Below are 23692 nucleotides of genomic sequence, written 5' to 3' on the forward strand. Positions count from 1 at the left end.
TTCAGACACATGAAAAAAAAAAGCCTGAATGAATTGGATGAGAGCTATGAACTAATTTATTCAGTTGTGGTGAGAGCTGCGCTATTAATTTTATTGTAACTAAATGTGAAAATAAATCAACATCAAGAAAAGAGCTAAAGAGACAATGAAACATAGAGAATCATGTCTGAACATACAACGTGCGCATTGACAGAATTAATAGAATGAACCCCTCAAAAGGTGTATGTATATAAATCATATGGCAAGCTATAAAGAAATAATTAAATATATACCATAACAAATACAGATACACTGATTTCCAAAGTTAGGCATACAGAATTGTATTATGTATTTGTACATCTCTAATTTTTGTATGCAGATGCCTGATGTGCTTAGATATCTCACCATTTGTGTGCATATATTTGTGAGCATTTTGTATGCCTAGCTTTGAATTGCTGGCTCATTTATATCTCACACTCTGTGTGGTTAGTATGACACATATGGCAGCTTCCTTTAATATCTTTGAGACACATTTTAAAATTAAGTTTTAGAGTCCATTGTATTAAATCAAAAGGTTATGTGTTATTGTGGGCCTGGATGATCAAAGGACTATATTGAACAATATGGCAGACAAGAATGAACTTTGGGAAGTCAAATTCCTGGGAAATATCTAGGGAGAGCTGAATGCAAATTCTCCCCCTCCTACCAATGATTATGCAAAACCCAGCCCTTTGAAGCTGTGCCCTAAGGAGAAGGTCTGTTCCCAGGGTCCCAAGATCAAAGGCCCAAACTGTATAAATGAGTGATGCGCAGATCCACGGGTATGCTTGTTCTGAACTGAAGTTGTTATGAATTTGTGATAACAGAAAAAAAAATCTTTGATGAGTTTGAAGGACTGACACCTGCCAGAACCCAAGGTTAGAGTTGAGGTGATCTCTGGTAAACTTATTAGCATGTGTGTAGGGTCTTTTATGGTTTTATATTTTTTTCTGTAATGTAATTTAAAGAATAAATCTGCTTGCTTAGAAAGGGCTATGTAGTAATTTATGCTTGTAGATAATTATGCTGTTTGTAGTCTCTGGAAAGAGAGAAGTATAGATTCTTAGTTAGTGTGACTTGGTAGGGAAATCAGCATTCACAGGGAATTGTGCAGCATGAGAAAACCCTGGCAGGAGAGGGCAGAGAGAGAGAGATGGGTCTCTGCCCAAGAGAGGTGACAGCTGAGGAGTCAGGAGACTGGAGTGGGTGCCCTTGCTGGACCACAAAGGGGAAATACAAGTGCACTGAATTGTGATTGTCAGGATAGCCATGGAATGATCTTTATTCCTGCAAACTTGGAGTAAATTGCAAGGCATAGTTACACTGCACTAGTTTTACATTTATGACTTTCTCAGATGCATTCTAAAGCAGTTTTCATAAAGTTCTAGTTTTTTTCTTTAGGCTGCCTTGCAAGTCATGATGGCTAAGACATGACTGGGGTTTAGGTTTTGGGTCAGATTGCTGTTCTCTCACGATTTTGGCCCAGAGATATGGAACTCTCTTCAGACTAGCTGTTCTTGCTAGATTTTCAGCATTTGGTGCTATAACTGAACTGAATCCAACTTAGAAAGAAAACCACAGAGAAAGGTTTAGATCTTCAGATAGGAACCCAAATCTCCTCCTTCCCCTGCAAAATAAATCATGTGAAGGGATAGACTTGAGGTTCTGATTCAAGCTCATCTCTAATATTTTTTATTTTGTTCTCCAAATGGAAATACTCCCATTGCTTTTAACTATAGGAAATGAGAATAATTGTTGTGTGTGCTTATAATGATATTTCAGCATGTCAACAGCAGCAAAGCTGTAACTAAGGATTACAATGCATTTCTAAAAAGATTAAATCCGTGTGGGCAATCAGAAATACCTTATTTTTATTACTTTTTTATAGAAATCTGTAGTTTGAGGATGTCAAAGGTGAAATAAATATAAAGGAAGACAGAATATCATACTGCAGGTGATCTGGGCTCAATCCTGCACCCGTCAACATCAATGGCAAAGCTCCCTTTAACTTCAGAGGTGCAGGATCAGGCCTGATAAATGCATTAAATGTTATCTTATCTCAGGCAAGGGCACCTGGTCAATGCATTAGTTGCATATGGTGGAGGTGCGGGATGGACCACATGTATCATACCTAAGTTCAAACCCTTTCTTAGCTTGCAAGCAAAAAGGTGGTCTCATTCTAACTGCCATTTGTCTACATCATTGAACCACTACTCAGGTTGTCATAATTGGAAGTCATTGTAAGCACTGAAGAACCTAGGCAAAGCTACTGGGGGAAGACAAGCAAGTGTTATCAGTCAGTTGTAATGAACACTAAGTTCACTCTCATGTTAAACAGAAAAATTAAAATGAACAAATAGCAGCTGCAAACCTTTTTCCATCAGGAAAAGAATTTGACCTTCTATATTCTTTTCATAGACTAGACTTTCATCATTTACTCAGAGGTTATTTTTATCATCTGTCTGGGATGAATTTGGATATCTGGTATAGCCACAAGCCACTCTGATGTCTCTCAGTCAAAGGCAACAACGGTTCAGGGAGGTATAAATTCCATGAATGGCAAGCATCGTTTGTGTTCTTGTCTTCTGTGGGTTTTCCATTAGGGAGCAGTTCTGATGGCTTGTGTTTGAGTAGGAGTTGTGCTGGTGGGAGAATATCTGTAGAACTACTCAATCAACTGATGCACCGGCCACACTGGACATGGCCACTTTCCAGCCAGTGGCTCCAATTTCAGTATAAGGTATCATGTTTACATTGCACCTCCACAGCCTTCTCTTTTGGAATATGGTCTGTCACTAGGGAATAACCCAGTTATATAGTGTAGTATGAGCTTTCAGGGAATTTGGCTCCTAGAGTCTGCCTGGAAATTATAGGGAAATACTAAAATGTTAATAATATGAGAGAACAAAGCATGACATTTCCCTTCTAACTTTCATAATGAAGCTTGTCATTATCTTGAAAATGACCCTTTTCAATAAATTCAAACTAGTTATCTAGCCTTCCCTGTCTGTTCCTTCCTAAGGGAGACAACAAGGAACTCATTATGTACATATTGATTCTTGCCTCACCAAAATTAGAAGAGTATAGAAGAGTGAATATCATTGTAACCTGTTTCTGTAATTGTTTAAAGTGATAGGAGAAATATTTCCTCCTTGTGATCATTAATAGTATTTTTCAAAGTTAAAGGAAACAATCTAAAATGTCATCCCTTGTTCTATAATAAATATTATATATTTAATTTCTAAACATGCTTATGTAGTATAAATCATAGCATAGATCTAAATTATAATGGTTTTCCAATAAATATGAAACAAGATTTTTACTCAATATGTCAGAGGATACGGTAGGAAGGCTTTGTAAGACAGGGGGACACCTTATATGAGTGGTCTTCTGTGGAGATTTCTTGTATATTCAGAGACACCCAAGACTCAGATGGTAGAACCCTTGTGAGCAGTGGTTATTCCTCAGAGCTACTGTTTCTTCTAAGACCTTGTTCTTATAAAAGTTAATATAAGTATTGTCATTGTCTTCAGTGGGAGCAGAGACAGGCCCTAAAAAGTAATCATCACCGGAATCTCCTCCAACTGGAGAATGGTTTGATATCTTGTTAGTGATTGTCAAGTTCAAAGGCTTCTATATTTAATAAAACACTATTTAAGGTGCCTATTATTATGGTATCTAATTCATCTCTTCCGTATGATCTATTTTGGAGACTTGCATTGAGTGTGTCTGTATTAAATTAATTACAGTACACTGCAAAGTGATTCCTTGCTCATGCTACTCAGATGTCTTGTAGGAATTTCTTGTCACTGATTTAATGATTAAAAATAAGAAGGGATAATGAAATGCTTCTTTACTGGAGAATTTCCCACAGCTGCTGGCAATTAAACTTTTCTGCATTTCTCTCAAGTAACCCCTACTAGCTCATCAAGTGTAATTGCTATCAGGCAACTATCCTCCTAAAGGGATGGGAGTAGCAGGAAGAAGACTATGGGCTATTTCTGGTTAAGCAGACCAGAGAGGTCTTATGGCATCACCGACTCTCCTATCCCTTTTGCTCCACCAAACATTTCCAGCCTAGCCTGTTCATTTGACCAGTTCCTCCGCTAGCATGTCCTTCCTTTATTCTATGCTGCCCCTTGTGCTTGGAAAGCCCTCTGAATTAGTCCACAATGACACTGCCCTCTCATCCTTCATATCCCTCAAGACACACATCTCTTCTGATGCCTACAAGAAATCAGCGAACCATGGATGGCTAGATTGTACAGCAGTTAGGAATAGCTAATTCTATTTAGTTATTTCAGTTGATTTTGAACCACAGTGGGCTATGAAGCCATGTGATCTTATTTCTGTTACCATTACAATATATGGGCCCTTCCCTCCTAGTGTTTTGCACAGTGTGTCTATGCAACATTAAGTACAATACGGTGCCAGTTCTGATGTGGTCCTTTGGATGCTGTCACAATACAAAGATAAAAGTGCATCTTAATGTATAATGCATTCCTTTTCCATGCTTTGCATGATTTAAGTCTTTTTACTTCTGTTTGAATCCTGTTTGATATAAATCTTTGTTTCATATTGAAGACTTGCAGAGTCTCTTTTCTTCCTGCTGCACTAGCTCCCAAGGTATTTAATAAAACAGTGCCATTGACATGCAGCCACTTTGGATCAGAAGGTAACCCCACCACCGCCACTGTACAGCATGAACAGAACACAGGCCAAACTCCTACTCTTATGGAAATGTGCTATTGGATCATTAATGTCCTCATGGAGCAGACATGCCTCACATTTTAAGATCTAAGTTGAAAGTCCCTTGCACAGAGTACACACATGCACAGTATGCAATTTATCAACTTCAGAAGACTGAAAGGCCGGAACTGGGCCTGTGGTTAAAGGAAACTATGTATTCCAAAACTATGTACTACTAATATACCAGTAGTTTTAAATGCCAATAGCAAAAGGAGCATACTCATCACTTTGACTTCAAAGTAACTGTCCATCTCCATAGGTTCACATCCTCGCTCCTAAATAACTCTGATAGTTCCACAATGCTCTCAGCACATTTGGACTCTCATTTGGTCTATGGTTGTCCCATATTCCTGATGTCTCTTAAAGCTGGAAAATATCCCTTCTGGGCTGGTGCCACTGGTATCCTCATTGCTTTCACAACACAAAAATAAAACAAAATTGAAATGAATAGATCACTTTACCTGTGTCCTGTGGCATGTTTTGATGTCTTGGAGCCATCCTGATTTATACTAGTTTACGTTATAAAAATGCATCACCGGCACTATTCACTGAACTGCAAAAATCTATCCCATCCTTTTAATGCCTTAAATAACTCCTAGCTCTTTCTCAAGTACCTGACATTTTTGGCAGAACATTTATTTATTTATTTATTTATTTTTCCTAGGTGGTTCCTTAGTAAACCCTTTATAACAACTTTTCCTTTCCAGTTTTATAAAGCATTATTACTTTAATAAATTATATATTTTTTTGCCATTTCCGCTGCAGTAAAATATCGAGTCTTCTAAAAAATGGAGCACCATTAAAATGACTTACTGTGTTTTTTAAATCCTTTTCACCTGTGAGCAAGGGAGACCTCATGGTGCTGGTTTGTAGCCTAAAATCCGGTGTTCTGGGAAAATGTAATTGATAATAGAAGAAACAAGGTATTAAAATAGCAGCTTTAAAACCTGTTAACTGGAAAAGACAATAAATATTAGTCAGTGATCTTGGAGATGTATTTTTGTAGAGATTCTCAGCCCAGTTCATGCGTGCCCAGGTCTGTGCATGGGGATCTTTCACTGCTTCAGAGTGGAGGTGAGACACCTCTGTGGCATAGTCCCCAGTCTCTATATTGAAAGGTGAATTTGGGTGTTAAGCGTTGTTCCCACCAACCGGAAACCAATTAAAGTTAAAGCAACCTGAGCACTCATTACATTTTCAGCAGACTCCTCTGTGCTGTAGAAACCCCTTCAGTAGTTCAAGAGTCTGTGGCAGGTAAAAGACCTGGCAGTTTATCCCTATTGGGAGCGAGACCCTGTTTGTGACAGGATCATTTTTTATAAACTGTGGAACAGGAATCAGTGGGACTTTCCCTTGGTCCTAGCCCTTCCCATGGTGGGTGAGCACAATCTGTCCTTTAGAAACCAGAGATGGACAAAGCCTACAGATCAAATCACCTGCTTCGTTGCATGCCATAGGTCGCTACAATATATTCCCAGAATTTGCCCAAAGGTGTGAGTGATTCAGACCTGGTCTACACTACGCTGTTAAACCGATTTTAACAGCGTTAAATTGATTTAACGCTGCACCCGTCCACACTACACTGCTCTTTATATCGATTTAAAGGGCTCTTTAAATCGATTTCTGTACTCCTACAAAACGAAAGGAGTAATGCTAAAATCGATATTACTATATCGGAATAGTGTTAGTGTGGACGGAAATCGACATTAGTGGCCTCATTATTTTACAGTAGCTACCCACAGTGCACTGCTCCAGAAATCGATGCTAGCCTAGGACCATGGACGCACACCACCGAATTAATGTGCCTAGTGTGGACGCGCACAATCGACTTTATATTATCTGTTTTATAAAATCGGTTTAAGCTAATTTGAATTTATCCTGTAGTGTAGTCGTAGCCTCAATTACTGTGGCTTTCATCACTTTCTGGAGCGGTTTCTCTCAGTCGAATAATAGATCTCACTATTGACTCCTGAATATCAAAGCTGGAGGAGGTGGGGGGGACTTACTGGATTTTCAACAGGAGTAGTTTATTCTATTTTCTTTGCATGAACAGCTTTTATAAAATCCGTTAGGGGATATGTATGCTAAGCAGCAGAATATACACATAAACTTTTTTTTTTGTTACTTTAAATTGACTGTTTCCAGAAGTGTGACCCTTTGAACATGCCGAATCTCTTCAATTGTCTGTGGCTAGGATGCGTTATGCATCTCTGACTACTGAGTTCTAAAGTTCTTGTGGTGCTAATTATAAAAGTATGTAAAAGTTCTAACGTTATTTTTGTATATGCTTATTTACATCTCAGATATGAATAAGAAATACCAGATTGAGTTGCTGCCAATGGTATAAACAATCACAAATACTACTTTTTAAGGAATAGGTGTGATTTAAGATATATCATTTATTTTGTGAAATGGTGGTTATAGTCAACAGCATGATCAATATTTTATATATTGTTAATAGTTTTGCTTATTAACTTTCCTTCGAAAACTTGTAATCAGAGAGTCAAAAGACTCCAAGTGTGTTTATGGATTCCCTCTACAACAAAGAGCAAGTACTACAGAAATATTCCACACAAACTACTGTATAATATAGAAAAAGTGGGGTTGACAACTACCCCAAATACAGTTATACTATTCAGTGAAGCAAAAGACTGGAAAAATCTGGTCATACTATATTATGCTTGGCCAGAATAGACATTATATGAGTAAACTCATACATAGCTCAGAATTAATGCTTAAGTTTTAACAGTGATATTTGCAGTAGCTCTAAATTGAAATGTATCTTAAGGACTAAGTGGCTCAGTTTTAATTAGCATAGATTTAGCAATGGAACTGAGCGACAGCGACTAATTCATCATAAAAAATGTATTTGATTCATTTAGACTTTTTCCATTTTTGAAGTGTCTGAGAAGGTTGTGATTTTCTTGGAGGTACTCTTGTTTTAAATCATTTGCCAAATAATTTTGGAGAATAATTCTTGGCCAGACGCAGTTCACTGTGAGTAATCCGCATTAGAAAATAGAGTTGTGTTGGTTAGTTATGATGGGCAAATAGGTTACTTGGTGTATTCTGTTTCTTGATTGAATGAGTGTATCCCTGAAAATTTGTTTCCTGGTGAAACTGTTCCATGTTAACTAATTCAGAATCACCTTCTGTGATTATTCTCCAATATTTGCTTAAAATTCAATCTCTATGAACATCCCAGCCAGTGAATATAGCAAACACAAAAAGGGGCATGGACACAGTGAAAATAAATTAGTTTAAACATTCAAATGATTATTCAGAAAAATGCTTTGAAGTATTTGCCCAGTTATATTTAATGACAATTGAATAAAGTCATTTTGAAATTAGATTGCACAAGCAAAGTCAATTTTTAGTAAATTTATCTAGTGGGGAAAAAAGTAATGTTTTCCTTATGGTCTGTATGCAGGTGCTGCTTCCAGAGTGGATGCTCATATGACTCCTTTGATGCCAACGCAAGTCACCAGGGTTGCTGCTGTATCTACGCCAGCTGTGACTTTCATGGCAACCAATTTCGTGGATCAGACATTAACAGGTATGTGTAGGTTTCAGTGTACTTATTATATTGCTAAACCATATGTTCCATATTTCTCTACTTGTGACCAAATCGTATTTCCCATACTGCATAGTAATGCAAAACTGAAAAAAATGCTGTGCAAATTCTACAGAATTTACTCTGGTTATTTAGGAGCTTGTTCAAAATATTTTAGATCTTGTTTTCCCTGCCTGGCCCTTGGCAGCAGCTTTGCATTTGGTGGTGCAAAAGATTAAGTTCTGAAGCCATCCTTATGCCTCTCATGTTCCACGTCAGTAGTGCTCACAGGGATTGCAGATATAATATAACCATAGTTGGTCTATGGAGTCAGACTGTCAGAAACCTCAAAGGATGCTTTTTGATGTGACACACTGGTCCAAGTATTGTGTCCACAGCCATCTAAATGTGCATATGTGTAGGTGAGAGGATGTGGTTGGAAGGAGGGGAACTGGTCCTTCCCAAAAGTGTGAAAGATCCTTGAGGCTTTGTCTCAATTCATATTTACATATGGCAAGTCATGGTGAAAGGGAGACTGGAATTTGATGTGAAATTGTAATTATAGTTTTCTAACTATGTGAAATACTGGCTGACTGACCATGAATACAGCTGCATTTTAGTGTAGGATGACTGATTTTAAAGTAAGCAAAGTGCTTTCTTTTCCTTGTTAGAATGAGGGGATGAATTGAACTGAGGCACCTCATGATGCTGGAAGAACAGATAAGCCATAGGTTCTCCAGCATATGGATACCCTGACCCCATGTTATAACAGAAAAAACTTGCAAGAACTCCACTCCTCCAGCTAGCATAAAGGGAGAGAAAGTGTTTGAAAGTAGTTGCAACCCCACACGCCCCCCCACCACTTGGACATGTCGATAAGCACATGTTCTAGGGCATATTTTTGATAGTTTCAAGTCCTGGTGTAATTATATCAGATCTCTTATATTTAAGCAATATTAGCACAAAAAATGTGTTGCACGCAAAGATGTAGAGTGAGATGGTCACATTTCAGAAGCTGATCTACTTTTTTGTGCTCAGAAATTACAGTGCAGCCATGTTCAATTCAACTAAATCGTGCTGGTAAAATACACCCAGGATGCAAATTAAGGTCTGGAGTAGGCTGGGCTGAAGGTTTGTCCCATGGAATTGATAATTATGGGCTGTTCTACACAGATATGTTAATGGAATCATAGGTTCCCCTGAGGAGGAGAGTTGACTGTTTTCTTGCTACATCTGTCCCCAGATAAGATCTTCTGATTTATTTGTGATTGCACTGAATATTCTCTCCGTCTGTGTTTCTTACACGTCTACACACAGTTTTCAGGCATTTGTTATATTTTCATTGTGAGATATTTTGGAAAACTTCAAAGACATTTGTGTGTGTTTCCTTTTTGATGTATTTAAACTCAAATATATTTGTCTTTCTTCAGTCATTATCTACTCTTCAGAAGTTTAGCTGCTTTCATCACCTGCAGAGTTATGTTGGAGACCCAAAAGACTCCTGCGTGTGAATCATTAAGAATGAGAGGACTATGCTAAATTGTGTTATGTTTCCTTATTGAAAGCAAATCCTTTGGAGAAAATAGACTTTAATACTTTTTAAGGAATGCACTGAAAGTAAGATGAATGTTTACTCAGAGTCTTTCTGATATGTAGTTATGTAGCCAATTGCAGGTGGGTAACAAGATTTATAGTTGTTCTGAGACCCCATTAATAATCTTCTTATTGACAGACTGAAAAACAACCAACCTCCCCATTTTATCCATCATAATGTTTGGTGATTTGATTGTATAGAGCCTTTTTGTGACTATCAATATTTTCTGTAAGTCTGATGTGACATTTGTTCAATAGGTTTCCTCAATCAAACAAGCACTATTGCACCAGGTTCATTGAAATGTCATAGGTGTAGAACAGCATTCATTACATTTTTCCACTTACCCATGTAATGTGAATACGATGAGCATTATACTTTTACTTCCAGTTTTTTCTTATAAATATAAAACTCATTCATCTTTCCCAGTTTTTCTTGTTTGATTTCCTAGTAATTTCAGTGAAGGAAAGCCATGCCATGAGTTATTCTTTAATAGTATCGAAGACGACACAACAGTATTTCCATGGATTACTACAAGTTAGCACTTTCAGTGATCCTTATGTTCAATGGAAAAATCAAATTAATAACAATAAGCAATAACAATTCACAATTGTGCAGGGTCTTTCATCCACTAATCTCAAAGTGCTTTACAAAGATGGTTAAATACGATTATCCTCATTATGCAGATGAGTCACAGAAAGGTAAAATGACCTGCCCCAGGTCAAAAAGTGACTAAGTAACAGAGCTGAGAACCCAAATCTCTTACCTTCATGTGTGATACCATATGAAAGTTTCTGTTTGAAGAAATATAGAAGGTGGCATACACGAGAACTGTGCAATGCTTTCTTGATTGTTGAAAGGGCTTTTAGACTATTAGATTACACCTACCTGTGAAACATTTTGCTCCCTTCCTCCCCCAGCTGAGATCCATCCATATGTGTTAGGGAAACTCCATCTATAGATCTCCGTATTTTTTCCATTGAAAGTGTACTGGGAGCTTATTGGACCTTGCCTGCCTGGACCCTAGAAAGAAGCGAAGAGAGGGAAAGCAGTATACCACTGTGAGATGTTTGCAAAGGAGTCAGAGGAACCTCCATTTTAAAAGTTCCCATCTGTGCAGGATCCAGAAGAAAGGGGAGAGAAAATGTCCCTAAAAAGGTCAGAATTTGAATCTTTATAAAACAAAAGAAAACATAAACCTTCTGGGGAACTAGATATCTCTTTCTTAGTGGTGCAAAGAATCATATATGTATAGTCTAGCTAGGGTGATAACTGTACTGTGCTGCACTTCCTGTATTATGACTGTACTAAAGTAGTTCTTTATATCGTTGCCAAGTTTGAACATTTTCAAACCTTGAGTAAATGCATAAATGAAGTGATCTCTAAAGGCGAATAATTAAAATAGATAGAAGGAAATACTTTCATACACAGTGTGTAACTAATCTGTGGAAATTCCCTGCCATGGGCAAATACTTTGGGGGAATTCAAAAAGCAATAGATCTTTTAACATTTGCAACCAGACGTGCAAGTGTCAAAATGTCACAAGGATTATAAACTCTCATGCTGGGCAAATAATTTGGGGAGTTACGAAAGGGATGATACAGTGTAACGTCTTCTCAACGTTTTTTTTTCCCCCACAGAACACTGTTGCATAACTGAGCTAGTGCTCTGAGTAGACTTTTCCCTGAAACATCAAATACTTGCCACGGTGGTAGCCAAGGTACCAAAAAAAGGCCCTGATTCTGAAAAAGACCACAACTTGTGCCTAAATTCATGTATAAGAGTGGTTCCATTGATTTAAATAGATAGGGCTACTTACATCTAAAAAGTTAGTCATATGCTTATGTATTAGTAAGATCAGAGATATCTGGTACAGCTATGTTTCTCTGGTAATTATATTTCATAACCATACACATTTCAATAATTCAGTGACCAATACTAAATATACCTTTCCTTATCGTGACTGTCATTGACAGAGGGGAGCTGCATTGTCTGTATGCAAAAATACAGTAAAACCTTGATAATTCAAATGTCATGGGGGACAAGTGAATACATTAGAGTACTGAGGTTCTATAACTGAGGAGAATTTGAATGTGATTAATAGACTTTGGGAATATGACCCTGCTTTAGAAAATATTAAGTTTTAGATAACTGAAGTGCATATAATCCAGATTTTACTGTACTGTAGTGACAGATTCACTAGCCTCACTCACTAGAACATTTTTAAATTCAGATTATATTCACCACAAATATTCTGTAGAACACTGTACAACAATCTACATAGATAATACTGATTTTTTCCCTTCATCACAAGTAACACTTAATGGCCCATTAGTAGCTTTTCCTTCTGTCAAAATATAAGTCTAAATAAGGAATTTTACAATGGTGATAGCCACAGCATAATAAAACTCACTTTCTTGAGTCAATGCTAAAACAGGAGAGATGGTCCTCTGAAAAGTTCATTCATTTATCAGACTTACTAAGAGACGCGATATATAACTGACCGCATACAAAAACAGTAGGCTTAGTTATTTCAACTGGATTGCATCTAAGTAAAGCCCCATCTAATTCTAGAAATACGTTTAAAATCATTAGGGGTGAATATGTATTATTGTAATGAGTTATATCTCTAAATTTTCTGTTAGCAGCTGGGATTGGAAACTATTTTATTCTATTCTGTTCTAATCTATTCTGTTTTACATAGGTTCTTGTACCGTTATCATTACTGTAGTATCTGAGTGCCTTTCTCTACTGTATTAAGTAATGTGACTAACAGCTGTCACATGTGGTTTGTTCTTTCTCTCCCGTTCTGCCTGGGGGAAGAATTGTGTGCTCAGTGTAGTGTTTTGTTTTAATAAAGTTTTGTTGTTTTTTTTTTAAATGTATGTGTTGCACTTAAAACAGAAAGTGGTGAGATTTGTGATGGCCCTTCATTCCTGGAGGAGTTAATTCCACAGTCTGACCGGCCCACAGGAAAGCTCTGTCTCCTGCACAGATGAGTGTTATCCTTGTGGTAGAGAGAACTAGGAGTACTTGTGGCACCTTAGAGACTAACAAATTTGAGCATAAGCTGAAAGTAAGATGAACGTTTACTCAGAGTCTTTCTGAAGCCCACTTCATCAGATGCATGCAGTGGAAAATACAGTAGGAAGATATCTATCTATCTATCTATCTATAGATATGTACAGAGAACATGATTATTTATATACAGAGAACACCCTAATATCACTACAAAAGTTTTTTTTTCCTCCTGCTGATAATAGCCCACCTTAATCAATTAGTCTCATTAGAGTTGGTATGGCAACACCCATTTTTTCATGTTCTCTATATATATCTATATCTTCCTACTGTATTCTCCATGGCTACCACTCTGGATCCTTGTGGTAGAAAGTCCTGTTGCACCTGAGTAGAAGAGCTGTTAACCACAATAGTCTTCATCCCAGAAGTTTAGGTGATCTAAAAGATGGCCTGAGCCCACACCACTGAAAGCTTTGAAGATTAGGACCAGTATCTTAAACTGGATATTGTCTTGGAAGTCAGCATAGAGAGTGGAGGACAGCATGTCAACAAGAATTATCAAAGGGCTGAATCACAGCCTAGAGACTAGCTTGAACTATTTTTCTTCTGTCTTGAAAAGAGTGTAGGAAGGATCCAGGGGGTGAGAGGGGTAGTATGATGAAATGAGAGAAGAGATGTAGAAAGGGAAATAATATATATGGCTTTATAGATGCAAGAACTGGGTGATAATAAAGCTGTCTAAGGAATCTCGGATCTGAGGGTCACCATATAAGATGGTGTAAATAGGCCATGCTCTATTGTTTTCATTGATGCTTTCCTGCTTTACCACCAGCTGAAGATCTGGTCCTGAATCATTACAGTTAATTAGCATCAATGATAGGAATAGCATGCATTCACATGAATGCTGCCTTTCCTACTTGGGTTTGTTCTCCCCTTTTGGGTAAAAGCTCCTATAGTCCTATTGTTAATAAAATGTGTGCAGACATTATCACATACTATTAGCAACATACTGTTAGCAGCCATGATACTGTTTCTGATACAACTTTTACTTTTACACTGTAAAAATATATTATTCATTCAACTCTGTCTGCAACAAGTTGGAGAAATCAGTTATTGTTTTTCCACAGTTTCCAGTATACCAGTAGGTGGCAGTAAAGCAACTGCAGAAGTATATCATCGTTAATTAAGGTGATAAATTTAGGAAAAAATGTCTGATTATGCTGAAAATATATAATGGCATCATTAGTGTTATACTGTGGAATATTGTATACACTTATTTCAAATTGAAGTGGAAAAAGAATTTATTAAAAGGAGAAGAATAAATCTATAGAAGAGAAGTGTACCAACTTGAAGACAGGGTAAACATGCATCTTTTTTGATGTCCTTCATTTCAGTAGATTCCCCATATAGGCAGCGCAGGCTTCCTTCCCACTGTGTAGAGTGGATTCTCTAAACCTTACTTTCCTATCTGGAAAATCCACTTCTAATGGCTTGTTTTTCTAGATCTTAGGCTGCCTTATTAGTTCAGCATGACTTGAGCTGAAAGAACAATTCTCAGCTAGATGTACTCTAGTTCTACTGCAATTTTTGGGGGTCAGATGCAGGGATCACTTGGCTGAAATTCTATGGCCTGTGCTGTACAGAAAGTTAGAACAGAGGGTTATGAGGGTTTCTTATAGCTTTAAAATCTGTGAAACATGCAGTGAGTCTGGTGAAGTTAGCCCTTTTCCTTGTTTATGAATGGTCTGTTGTCAGAATGTTGAATTCCTTCACTATTCAAAACTGTTTTCCAAAAGTTTTGTGCAAGCGTATTGTCATATGGGGTCTCTCATGTGGGTGGAGTCAGAGTCCACAATCATGGGACAGGAGTCAAGAGTCAGCTCGGTCAGGTTACTGGAAGATCAGATGCAGAAGGCAAATTGGAGATCAGAATCATGAGTCAGGAACCAGAGTCAGGTCAGGTGAGGATACCAGTGGGTCAGAGACAGAAGACAAACTGGAGCTTGGGAACCACAAGGTGGATGCCAGAACTTTCAAAAAATAATTCCTAGAGTATAGCTTTTAGAAAAAACATCCAATCTTGTGCACACACAAAAAATCTAATCTTGAATCCTGGATCATACTTCCTTTCTCCACCACCCCATTCCCATGAGCAGGACTGTAGAATTTTAGGATATTTTAAAGCTTTTCAATTCCTCCTTTCCACAAGGAAAAAATTACATTTGGCTATATATGTGGAATGAAACAACCAGGTTACTTCTGACAGAAGAAAAGAAAGAGAGACACAAAGTTCTGGAAGCCATACTTATTGCTTAACATTCAACTCCCTCTTATTGCTTTCACATAAAGTCATTGTTCTTCGTGAGTATTTGTATAATCCTATCTGCAGTCACATATCTGCCATCTGAGTATATAGCATTGTGCCAGGATTCTGTCTGGAGTGGGAGATATTTGGGTGGAACGAAGGTTAGATGCCCATATATACAAAATTACAAGAACATTGGCTGAATTTGTAGGCCTCCATTTTTTTTCACCATGTCACCATTCACTAATGTCAGTATCTCGGCAGCAATTTAGTAATCGTGTGTGCTCTCAGTCTTAGCTGCTTGGGATGTAGTCATATCTTTGTATATCTCGTTTGATTAATTGCTGCAATTTCAGGTCTAGGAACAAGGTGTTGAGGAGTTGCTGAGTTAAGTGTCCCATCCCATATTCAAAAATATTTCATATATGCAGGGCTGGTTCCAGGGTTTTTGCACCCCAAGCAGCGGAAAAAAAAAGAAGCCATGATCGCGATCGGCGGCAGCTCCTCTGAGAGGGACCAAGGGACTTGCCGCCGAAGAGCCCAACGAGCCGCCCCTACTCCTTCGCCACTCCAAGCACATGCTTGCTGAGTTGGTGCCTGGAACCGGCCCTGCATGTATATACCAAATGAATTTATTATATTTACCAATTAAATTACAACTGTGACTGTTTAAACTTACTAATGCCTTCTTTCTTTCCTTTGAGCTCCTCATACACACTTATAAATATATACATTATATATATATAAATATGTCTGAATAAGAAACAAAGAGATCTTAACCAATTTTAAACCACAACAGTGATTAATACTCAATAAAACATAAAATAGCTTCTTCCTTGGATCATCCAAGTCAGAAGGAAGAACTGGAGGAAGGGCTATTGTGATTTCCACCTAAACTGGGAGGAAAAAAAATCACAATCTCCATTTTATTAGGCATTCATGTACAAAAGATTTTGCCTCACGTTTTCTTGCTTCTGATTATAATTATGTAATTAGGAGTATTTTGTTACTTTATCTTATAGTCATCTAGTGTCTTGACTATTCCATCATGAAATAAGTCTGTTTTCCACACAGGGATTATTTCATGACAAGAGCATCAGAGTTTGTGGAAGAGCACAAAGCCAGGAGTACTTAGACATGTTATATTTTACACTAGCACTAGCCCTCAGAGAGCTATAGAATAAGTTCTGCTGTGCTAGAATAGGCACAGCACCAGAGGCAATTATGTGTGTAAAAAAGCCTAGAGTACTCAGGTTAATCCACACGCCTCTGAAGCTGCAGCAAAATCAATGTCTGTTAAAGGAATACCTACTACAAAAGGAAATTTCTCCAGCTTTTTCAGCAGACATATTAAGGATATTTAATTTAAAAATCCCTATCAGTGGGGTAGGTGTCATAAGGTATAATTCCCAAATCTGAACCTTAGCGTCCAAAATTTGGGTACCTGCATGAAACCTCTAAGCTTAATTACCAGCTTAGATCTGATATGCTGCCACCAATTAAAACTGAGTATTTGATAAACTCTGGTCCCCCAAAACTTTCCCTGGGGACCCCCAAGACCCAGATTCCCTGGATCTTAACACAGGGAAGGTAAACTCTTTTCCTCACTAGTGCCACTCCTAGGCTTTCCCTCCCTCTTCCTCAGAGGCAGTACAGACTCAATCCCCTTGAGCCTTAACTAGGAAAAAAATCAAACAGGTCTTAAAAAGAAAGCTTTTAATAAAAAGAAAGAAAAGACATAAAAATTGTTTCTGTAATGATAATGAAATATTACAGGGTATGTTAGCTTATAAAAAATGAATAAACAGCCTTATTTAGAAAAAATACAATTAAATATTTCCAGCAAACTACACACTTGCAAATACAGAAAAACAATGTAAAAGCCTATATTGTTTTTCTACCTGTACTTACAAATTGGAACAGAAGATTAGAGAGCCTGGAGATAGTGTGATCACCCTCAGAGCCCAGAGAGACAACAGCCCCAGAACAAAGGACCCACACCCAAAAACATCCCTCCACCCAGAGTTGAAACTATTTTGTTTCCTGATTGGTCCTCTGGTCAGGTGTCGTTTGCTAACCCTTTCCAGGTGAAAGAGACATTAACCCTTAGCTATCTGTTTATGACAGTAGGAATTTATGAATAACACCATTTGTCCGTTGATTCTGCAGTTTCAGATAAAAAGGTGAACGTCTGGGATTTCACTAGTAAAATACAAGCAGAGAACTAAACCTATTGTGGTATTGAAAATAAAGAGAAGACAAACAACCGTAAGTTGGCTTTGAGGCTGACACTGAAGAGAGAAACAAACTAATAGAAAGATATCATAGAGCAGAGCTAATGGACAGGAATGACTTTGTGAAACAATACAGAAGAAATTGCAAATCTGAGAAAGATTTCAGAGGTGTCAACTCTAGAACAGTGATAACATAATATCAGAGTTGAGTCTGGATTAGGTTCTCATAAGTGAATCCTCTATATTTCTCTAATGATTGTGAGAGTCATCTTGGATATTTCTCTAATGATGGTGAGAATCAGCTTGGATTCTCAAATGTCACTTCTCTCTAGTTTTGTTAACAAACAGGTTTTGAAGGGTTTTTTTAATCTTTTTTCCCCAAAAAACAAAGAACAAAATACAAATTTTCAGTCTAATGAGAACATTTACTACAGATGAAGGAAAAGGACAAACAATAAAAACAAACATAAAGTCTTCAGGAGAGAGAACCCCATGACTCACTGTGTTACAATCAGCAACAGAACCAAAACACAAAAAGCATAGTCATGCATCAGTGCAGGATGCTCCGCATCAGTCCAGGATGCTCCTCCCTAAGAAAACATCTCTGTTCAATTGCATATATATGCACACCACAGCCTTCTCAGCATGATTGACATTTCATCTACCAGAATCACTGTGGTGTTCCTTTTGATTTGGGAAACTTTCTGTATGTGAGATTAGCATGTTGAGAAATTCAATATGGTGAAACATAGTTTGGAATACAGTCGAATTCATGCCAGGTGTGACTTCGTTGTGTTTTATATCAGACATAGATCTTGCCCTTAATGCTTTGATCCAGTATTAACAGGTGTCTAGTGTAGGAAAATATATTTAGAGATTATTTAGATATGTAATAGCCACTTTGCACTCTTCCGTGCTCTAATGGGGAAATCAATTGATAAATCTATTCAGTCTTCCTCTTGATTATCCATAACATTTAACAAGAGAACACCTAATCCAAATCCTTTCTGGAAAAAGTGATTTCTCCATCACCCGCTAAAATATATATTTTCACTTTGGTGAAGCAGCGTCAAATATTTACATGCATCCAGCATTTTTTCTCCAGAGTGGTGTTCACTTTTTTAAAAAATGTACATTTCTCGTTCATCATGGCTTTAATACAGTCTGGGGAAAACATCAAGCTTCTTGTTTCCTAGAAGTATGGGATGCAAGCCCTTAGACTTGGGTGAGAGGATCTGTGAGAAGCTGATATGTCAGATGGGCTGTTCGCAGCTCTAATCTCATTTTACAATGTTAAGCAAAACAATGTGTGTGAGATTAATCAATCGAAAAATCAGGTTCTCCTACCTATTCATTATGTACAAAATAATGGCTGTATTGTGATTTTGAGAAGTGTGTGCTGAGGGGAAGCACACCAGCACTGGCTGGAGTCATTCTTCCTACGAATAACGGAGGCAAATAGAATGCCAGTGGGAAGACTTCACTGGAGAAATCATAGATAAAAGGAGAATGTGTCTGTTCACTTATTAGGAGAGTAATGGTCAGACTGGAATTTTCTGATGCATGCTTGTTGGTGTCATTTTATTTTTTGTTATGTGTTTGCTGACATGTTCACACTCTGGACTCTGAGTAACATCCATGCTGTTTGTGTGTAGTATTCCTGTATGTGGTTCTGCTTATAATGCATTCTCGAAAGAGCATTGCAATAATCATATAATGAATTCTCCAATAATAATTGCAAATATACCTGTTATAAGATACTGAACAAAAGTCAGAGACTATAGTTTGCAGATTGACAACCATTCCTGGACTCCAAGCTTGGCAACCAGGATGTTGGAATGTCCTTTTATATTGCCCTCATCGCAACAATTTGGATCTAAGATGGAAGCATCTCCTCATCTTTATGTTATAGTGTTAACAGATCTCTTTGGGAGTTCAGATATAAACTATTGCTTGGATTATGAATAATCTGTTAATATTAGTAAGTGACAAAATATAAAATGGCTATTTCATTGTGAAGCAGGCTTAATATATGCCAAGGGCTCTCAGATGCACTCTAGTCCCAAAGAGTGTGTTGTAAGAAAACTCATTTCTTCATGATCCAGTTCTCCTTTTGATAATTTGTACAGGGCTCTCATGATCAGAGCTCTTCATCTACGAATTTAGGAAAATATGGTAATGTTTATTTTATACGTAAATGCTACTGCTGGAAATTTTAGCTTGGATATGTTGAAACATCATCATTGCTTGCTGTAATGCAGTGGAGGATTCCAAACAGAGAAACCTTACAGCTAAATATCCCTGAACTTTGGAGATCTGAACTTCCTGGTGTGGGGTCCATTTGATAGATTAATAGATTTTAAGGGCAGAAGGGAGCATTATATCATCTATTCTGATCTGTATATCACAGACCCTAGAATTTCATCCCTGCATTGAACCCAATAAGTTGTATTTGGTTAAAGCATATCTTCCATATAGGCATCCAGTCTTGATCTGAAGACATCCAAAGATTGAGAAGCCAACACTTCCTTTAGAAGTTTATTCCAGTGGTTAATCATCTTTTCTGCTAAAAATTTCTAGTAAGAAGTGGCAATCCTCTATCCAGATTTTGTAATACAGTGTATAGAGCATATGCCTTCACTCACTCACTCACACTGAGGTAATTCCAATTAAGTCAATTGAGTTTCAAAAGCTTAAAGCTACTGGAAGTAAGAAGAGAATCACATCCAATACAATGTGATTACAGAGGGAGTGCAAGTTAATGATGAAGGAATCAATAAATAGACATATCAGGGAAAGGAGAATGAGGAGAGACATTCTCTTTTAAGGATCAAAAATAGTCCAGATCTTATCTTTTCTGGAGCTAAATTTGTCCATTAACAAGGGGAAATTTGTGTGTGTGCTCATAGGTCTGGCTATCCACTCTGCTACTCACCAGTGTAACTTTATTGTCTTCACTGAGTGGCAAAGTAGTATTGTAGGAAAGAGCCAAAGTATCCTATCCTCCATTTTGAACACTTTTTATCACACAAGTCAGGGGCTAGTTCTCCACTGTCCGTACTCCTTATGTTGCTGTTTGCCCCTATGCAAAAGTGAGTGTAAGATGCACTGTTCTGATACGGCATTATTTTACACTCAATTTGCAGTCACTTTGGGTATAATTGATTAAGGTACACAGCAGTAAATAGAATTAAATCTGTAGTACTGAAGACCACTCTAATTATGAACCTCCTGTTTTAAAGAACAACTTTAAGATATCCCCAAACTTATTGAATGCATTTTTATACTCCATTTATTTGGCCACTTTTGTTAAGCAGCTAAACTTCGGTCAGTCCCTTAAATGTTTGCTTAAAACAATTTCACTGTACTGAGGAGATGATAGCCCAACAAACTTTGGACACAATGAACTTCCAAAAGATTTTCCAGCTTCTTCCATGCTCTAAGCAGCTAAGGACAAATGATCATGCTTTTGTAGAACTCAAAAGACCGTTTTGCCATTGACTTCGATAGGAGCAGAAAGGAGACTACAGTACAATAAATACTCAGCAAGTTATGGTGTGTTTGAATGTAGCACAGTAAAATGTGTTAATTTATGTCAATATTTTGTAATGTAATATAATCCTTTCCTTTTGTGTGGGAAGGGAGTTTTGAGGTAGGTAGGAGAAGATTCAGATCTCCATGGAGTTCTGCATATTCCTTGTTCTAGAAAAAACATGCTGTCTTGAATTGGGTGATGTGCTAGAATGGAATTCATAAACACACAGTCCAGACAGCCCATGAATGCTTATATTTCCTGTATTTTCCAGCACTACAGGCTCATTGTTCTATCCCTGACCTAGCATTGTTAGTGTAACTTCATTCCAACACCTTATAGAGGATTCAAGCAGGTCCTGTGATGTGGCTGCATATGCCTGGAAACTGAATAGATCACTTCTAGCAAACACCACAGTCACTCATTTTAAATAATAGAACGTTTTGTCTCACCATCTAGCCTATTCACTAATAGGGACTCTGTCTTTACAGCTAAACTCTAAGCTCCCAAGTGATAGAATATAAACTCTTGAGATATCTCAGTGGGTCATTAGAAATACGTTTATTGTGAATTTAAATATATATACATATATATATATATATTTTTCCCTTACAGATAAAGGCAAAGAATCAAGCAGAGCCTCCTGCCCACCAACATTGATTTTACCTACTGACAGGAAAAGCAAGCCAACAGAGAATGATGAGGATAAGGTCTGATTCTCATTATGGATTTTGTTCTCATTTTTAAAATACTGAACTGTGGAAATCAGAGATTGAGTAAAGGACTATCATGTGATCTGGAGCTCTTCCTGTCAAGTCAGGAGTGTTCCCTACTCCCTATTTTTATAGATGTTTTTGTCAAATCTGTCCATTGTGGTATTTTATATATGGCCTTGTTTACAGTAGCATCTGAGTGCTTCCTAAGTATTTAAATACAGAAATCAGAATCCGTCTTTCTTCCTCACCAGACTACTTACTGTTATTTTTTTATTATGTACTTATTTATGTTTGTGCATGAGTGAGAGAGTGTGGGGTATGTCTATATGTGAAACTCAGTTGATGGAAAACTAAAGAGAAGAATAGAGTTCTCTTTAATTCTGAAAGTGTTTTAGTTCCATAGACATTGTGGGAGACTTTCTTTCTATCTACCCATGCAATCTTTCTCAGTTTTGTAACCTGGTACGTTCTAAATAGTGTTGGGGAGTGAAGGAGAGGGGACATTAAGGCAACACTTTAATAGAGACCAGCTCTTTTTGTCCCTTTATATGCCAATTTAAATGATTTGGAGAATCAGGATCTCCAAGGCCCCAACATCAAGCATCTAGAGACCCTCAAACTCCAGATGTGTGTGCAGAAATGTCCGCAAGCCACGAGAGATAAGTGCACCAGGACTCATTTTTAGGGCTGTACCTCACTGTCATTGCAACACTTGCCAATTTGATACCCTCTCTGTATATAATTAATATACTTTAACCCCTTCTTAAAGGTCATTAATGAGGTCGTTACATAAAGATGATAATTTTATATATATGGATTACAAATGTTAATGATCATTAAACTTTTAGGTAAGATTAGAGATTAACAGCAACACTGGCATTGTACATACGTAGTATTTGTGTAGCTTTTTCATACCCAAATTCTTTCTCAGTGGATTATAAAAGATATGGAAAAAGTCCAGAAAGAGCAACAAAAATGATGAAAGGTCTAGAAAACATGACCTATAAGGGAAGATTGAAAAAATTGGGTTTGTTTAGTCTGGAAAAGAGAAGACTAAGAGGGAACATGATTACAGTTTTCCAGTACATAAAATGTTGTTACTAAGAGGAGGGAGGAAAAAAAAATTCTCTTTAACCTCTGAGGCTAGGACAAGAAGCAATGGGTTTAAATTGCAGCGTGGGAGGTTTAGGTTGAACATTAGGAAAAACTTCCTAACTGTCAGGGTGGTTAAGCACTGGAATAAATTGACTAGGGAGGTTGTGGAATCTCCATCACTGGAGATTTTTAAAAGCAGGTTAGACAAGCACCTGTCAGGGATAGTCTTGATGGTACTTAGTCCTGCCATAAGTGTGGGGGATAGGACCTCTCGAGGTCCCTTCCAGTCCTATGATTCTATGAGATAGGGCCTGAATCAAAATCTTTTAAGATTTGCAGAAAGACTTACTTTCCTCATGAATCCTACATGCATCCAACGAAGTGGGTATTGACCCACGAAAGCTTATGCTCTAATATGTCTGTTAGTCTGTAAGGTGCCACAGGACTCTTTGCTGCTTTCCTCATGAAGACAATATGGAGATTAAACAGCTAGGGCCAAATTAGGGATGTCTTTAATGAGTGTGCTGGCATGGGACAGCCCTACCCTTATACTCAGCACTACACCCTCTGCACCTCCATGCTGTAGGTAACAATAAGGAGTCTGCTTAGTTCCCTTGAAAACAAGAGGAGACCACTCCAACTACTGGCAGTGTCACACAACTCAAAGGTGATATCTGTGGCCAGCCTCTCTTTTCTCCCTGCCCCACCAGTTTACCCCAGAAAGGCAGTGCTGGAGAGAGAACACCCTCAACCTTTTGGAAAGGTATAACAAGTGCCACTGTTCAGTGTGTTTCATTCTCTCCACTCCCATTCCTATCCCACCCTCCCCCAGCACCTTGGAGACATTATGCTTTATATAATCATAATATCTCAGTCCATCA

At 37.7% G+C, this 23692-nt stretch overlaps 1 protein-coding gene across 1 annotated transcript in view; it reads left to right on the forward strand.

Moving 5' to 3' along the window:
- Window positions 1-23692, forward strand: part of TCERG1L (transcription elongation regulator 1 like) — a 229091-nt gene that overhangs the window by 153917 nt on the left and 51482 nt on the right. Inside the window, exons 5-6 of the mRNA XM_032766137.2 lie at window positions 8198-8323; window positions 21616-21710. Coding sequence (XP_032622028.1) covers window positions 8198-8323; window positions 21616-21710 — 221 coding nt within the window. The remainder of the gene's footprint in view (window positions 1-8197; window positions 8324-21615; window positions 21711-23692) is intronic.

This window comes from Chelonoidis abingdonii, chromosome 15, assembly GCF_003597395.2.
Source record: "Chelonoidis abingdonii isolate Lonesome George chromosome 15, CheloAbing_2.0, whole genome shotgun sequence".
NCBI classification, from domain to species: domain Eukaryota; kingdom Metazoa; phylum Chordata; order Testudines; family Testudinidae; genus Chelonoidis; species Chelonoidis abingdonii.